At 54.1% G+C, this 4,468-nt stretch overlaps 1 protein-coding gene across 7 annotated transcripts in view; it reads right to left on the bottom strand.

Moving 5' to 3' along the window:
• Positions 1 to 325: 325 nt before the first annotated feature.
• Positions 326 to 4,468, bottom strand: part of LOC113822805 (uncharacterized) — a 28,076-nt gene continuing 23,933 nt past the window's right edge. For all 7 annotated transcript variants that reach the window (XM_070115543.1, XM_070115541.1, XM_070115540.1 and 4 more), the window contains exons 2-5: positions 3,459 to 4,468; positions 2,907 to 3,018; positions 1,790 to 2,058; positions 326 to 1,579 (exon numbers count right to left, since the gene is read on the bottom strand). The exon at positions 3,459 to 4,468 is cut by the window's right edge and continues 814 nt beyond it. In XM_070115543.1, the coding sequence (XP_069971644.1) occupies positions 1,160 to 1,579; positions 1,790 to 2,058; positions 2,907 to 3,018; positions 3,459 to 4,468 (1,811 nt within the window). In that variant the 3' untranslated portion in view covers positions 326 to 1,159. The remainder of the gene's footprint in view (positions 1,580 to 1,789; positions 2,059 to 2,906; positions 3,019 to 3,458) is intronic.

A 4,468-nucleotide genomic window follows, 5' to 3' on the forward strand; every position in this document is an offset into this window, starting at 1 on the left:
AATTGAAAGTCAGCTAATTACGTAAGAAAAACATGTTAGCTGATCTTTTAAACTTATCGAGAGTCGGAGAAGTTACAATCTCTGAAGGCAATCTATTCCAAAGTCTACAAATAGCATTATTTATTTTTTATTTTTTTGAAAACTGACTTGTAGACGATCGACTTACATTAAATGTCATGAATTGAGGGTCATGGAACTTCTGGTAACTCTTGCAGGTAGATAAAAATCAGGTAAAAACTCATAAAGGGGATGTGTCTCCTGGGAACAAAACCTCAACACATTTATAACACAAAAAATGAACACCGGGGATAACAAATTGTAAACGCAAGATTTTTCCACTTTATTTAATTTTTTCTTTACATTTCATTCACAATTTATAAATATATATATGTAATATGGAACTGCTGACGAGATTAAACACTCATAGGGACCAGTATTTAGCAGTCTCTCAGAAGTTCAGGCAGACCTATAAGGTTGCAAAGAGCAGTTGCAAACATCGCTTCCATTGCTAGCAACTGCAGGCGGTGACTGATTACCTTCTGCCGCAGTGACGTCACAGGCACTTCATGACCACGTGACTGCATGCGAGTCTCGGGTGATCGATCGCTTCTGGCCACAATAATGGGGTAAGATTTGTGTAATATAATTTTTTCTTTATTTCTCACACGGTTTTATCATTTTCTTCCATTACGTAAGTGTTCCACTCGCGAGTTTATTATTATTTTTTTATAGATCACCTTCAGTCGCGCGAAGTCACAGCCGGGGTGTTCGCATGTCACGGGAATAGGAATCGAACACGGGAAACATTCAACTGCACAGCTTCCTGGTGAATACTTTTTATCGATATCACAGCTGCATTTGAAGGGATTTTCACTGCTGACACACACGCACACAGACACACTGCCATTGTCACAGCCATAGGGATATAAAACATTACAAATGCCACAGCTATGTAAAAACAATATTGTCACGTAATATATAAAGCATTATAGAAACAGTTTCTCAAAACCACACGATAAACGTCACAGCTGTACACATAATCACGATCTGCATAAAAAAAAAGAAAAAAGAAAACAGTTCATCCCTTTCGGATGCTGTGATGACGTCATAGGCTGCGATGACGTCAGACTCTGAGCGCCGAGGAGCCCGCGTCGGGGCGTCAGAGCTCCGTCTCCGTGTCGGAGTCGTTGTCAGCGTTGGGCAGGTGGCGGTGCTGCAGGCCGTGGTGGTGGTTGTTGCCCAGCGTGGTCACGGGGGGCACGGTGCCGCAGCAGCCGCAGCAGAAGGGCGCCAGCGTGGCTCTGACGTTGCGACGGTGCTTGCGGTAGAGGCGGTAGCCGAGCGCCACGGCCACGGCGGCCACCAGCAGCACCACCAGGCCGGGCACCACCATGACCGCGCCCTCGCCGTCGTCGCCGCTGCCTCGCAGGGGGTCGTCCGCGGGGTCCTCCTCCGACAGGTCCTCGTCGGACTCGTCCTGGAGGCGCTGCGTCACGTCCTTCACCGCCTGCCGGCACGAGTGCAGCACCGCCCGCGCCGCCACCCACTCGCCGCGCTCCTTGCACTCCACGCCCACAATCTGGAAGAGAGCATGTATATAAGGACTGCCACGCCCATTCCAGGAAGGCGGCCCTCCAGAGACTCCTCCCTGGCCGATCTGCCACTTGGCTGAAATCAATTATTTGCGAAACTAATCGAGAATTCCTTGAGGTCAAGCCTAAATGACAGCCATTTCTTCTGAAATGGCAAGGACACTCCTCCCGCCCTCGCCTCACAAGTGCAGACATACCTGGTGCTGGCACGTGGCGCAGTTCTGAAGCTGCTGCAGCGCCGTCAGGAGGGAGCACGTGCACGCCCACGGGTTGTGGTGCAGAATGGCGTGGGTGTGGGGCGTCAGCGCTGCCAGATCACGGGCGTCGAGGGTGGTCAGGAGGTTGTGCTGCAGGTGGAGACGCTGCAGGTGGCGCAGGTGGCGGAAGGAGCCAGCTGACACCTCCCGCAGGCGGTTGTGGCTGACGTCGAGCGTGAGCAACTCCCGCAGGCCGCTTAGGTCGTGGGCTGTGGAGGATGGGCGGAGTGAGAGAGTGCGTGGGCGACCTGAGCTTTCATATTGCTTGTCCGCCTGCAGCCTGTGGCACGGGACTACGCTGCATAAGGTTCTATTTTTAACCCTCTGTCAAGCCACGTTCTTCCTTCAAAACCCCACCCAATAGAAGAACATCTCTACGTTGTCACAGAACTTTGACACGCGCCTGAACTCTTGTCTCAAAACCACACACGCACCATTAAGACCCAGGGAAGGAATATAAATAACCCCTCTAAATAAAAGCCTCGACGAACGCACCCAATCACACAGCAATCACAATCAAACACCCACACACACACAATCGCACTAACACACCCACCCAGTCACACATAAATCACAATCAAACACAATCACAATAACTCACCCACACAATTACACACAAGTCACAATCAAACACCCACACACAATCCCACACAAATCACAATCAAACACACAATCACAATAACTCACCCACCCAATCACACTCAATCGCAATAACTCACCCACCCAATCGCAATAACTCACCCACCCAATCCCACACCAACCACAATCAAACACCCACACACAATCCCACACAAATCACAGTCAAACACACAATCGCAATAACTCACCCACCCAATCACACTCAATCGCAATAACTCACCCACCCAATCACACACAATCGCAATAACTCACCCACCCAATCACACACAATCGCAATAACTCACCCACCCAATCACACTCAATCGCAATAACTCACCCACACACAATCCCACACCAATCACAATCCTACACCAATCACAATCAAACACACAATCGCAATAACTCACCCACCCAATCGCACCCCATCGCAATAACTTACCGTGCAGCTGCGTGAGGTGGTTGTGCGCCAGCTTCAGGTGGAGGAGCTTCCTGGCTCGCTTGAACCGGTGCTTCCCGACCTCCGCGATGCCGTTGTGCGAGAAATCGGCCGTCTGGAGGAAGGCCGTTGGCAGGCGTGTTAGTTTTCTTTTTTTATAAGGAAATTATGATGGGAATGAAAGAAAGATTCACTGATTCTGTATTAAAAAAAATAGTGGTAGACATACATACACGAGAACACACACACACACACACACACACACACACACACACACACATATATATATATATATATATATATATATATATATATATATATATATATATATATATATATATATATATATATATATATATATATATATATATATATATATATATATATATATATATATATATATATATATAGATAGATAGATAGATAGATAGATATACACATGTACATACATATACACACATACTGTATTTATATTCATATAATAACCACTACACTTCGGCAAACGACATGAAATACAAATCCCTCGCCGCGTGCGCGCAGACGCGCGGCACTCACCAGCAGCGCGGGCGTGAGCGCAGGCAGCTCCGTCAGGCTGTTGCGCGAGAGGTCGACGTGCAGGAGGGTGGGCGTGAGTTCGGGCGGCGTCTGGAGGAGGTTGCGGGCGGCGGTGATGCGCGTGAGGTTGGTGGGCGGGCAGGAGGTGAGGTCGAGGGCGGCGAGGCGGTTGTGGCGCAGGTCGAGCGTGTGCAGGCTGGGCCAGCCGCACGTGGAGGCCGACTTGAGCTCGTTGTGGTTGGCCTGCAGCAGCTCCACGGCCGCCACGCCGCCCGCGCACGCCGCCCACTCCAGGCCGCCGGACACCTCGTTGCCCGAGACGTGGAGCGTGACGAGCGCGGGCGTGCAGAGCGACACCCGCGAGAGGCCCGAGTGGGCGGCCTCCACGCGCCGCAGGGGGGCGCAGGCCGACGCCACCACCAGCTCGCCCAGGCGGGTGCGCGACGCGTCCAGGAACCGGAGCGTGGGCGGCATGAGGGCGCAGAGGTCGCCCTTGTGCTCCAGCCCGCCCGCCGCCCGCATCCACAGCTCCGTGGCGACGGCCGACCAGCCGGGCGCGAGCGCCAGCGTCCCCGGCGCCGAGACGGTGAGGGTGGAGGCCCAGTCGGGCAGGGCGCCCACCACGCCCATCCGCCCGCAGTTCCGGGCCTCTACGGCCACCACGGTGCTCTCCTCGCCCACCTCCACCGCGCTCAGGTCCACCTCCGCCTCGCCCTCCACGGACGCCGCCTCGGGCTGCGCGGTGGACCCCGCGGCGGCCCCGGCCGCGGGCGCCGCGGTCACGGGCGCGGTGATGCCCGTCGACGAGGAGATGGAGGCGCCGCCGGAGGTCGCGTGGCACTCGACCAGCACGCGGGTGGCGCTGCCCAGCCGGTCCACGTCGATGCGGGGCGGCTCGGGCGTGGTGGAGGGCGCGGCGTGGAAGCGAGGCGGCGGCGGCGGCGACGGCGGCGGAGGCGTGGAGGAGGTGGTGGTGGCGGGCGGGGCGGTGGCGGCGCGCTGGAAGTAGG

Source organism: Penaeus vannamei, chromosome 37 (genome assembly GCF_042767895.1).
Source record: "Penaeus vannamei isolate JL-2024 chromosome 37, ASM4276789v1, whole genome shotgun sequence".
Lineage (NCBI taxonomy): Eukaryota > Metazoa > Arthropoda > Malacostraca > Decapoda > Penaeidae > Penaeus > Penaeus vannamei.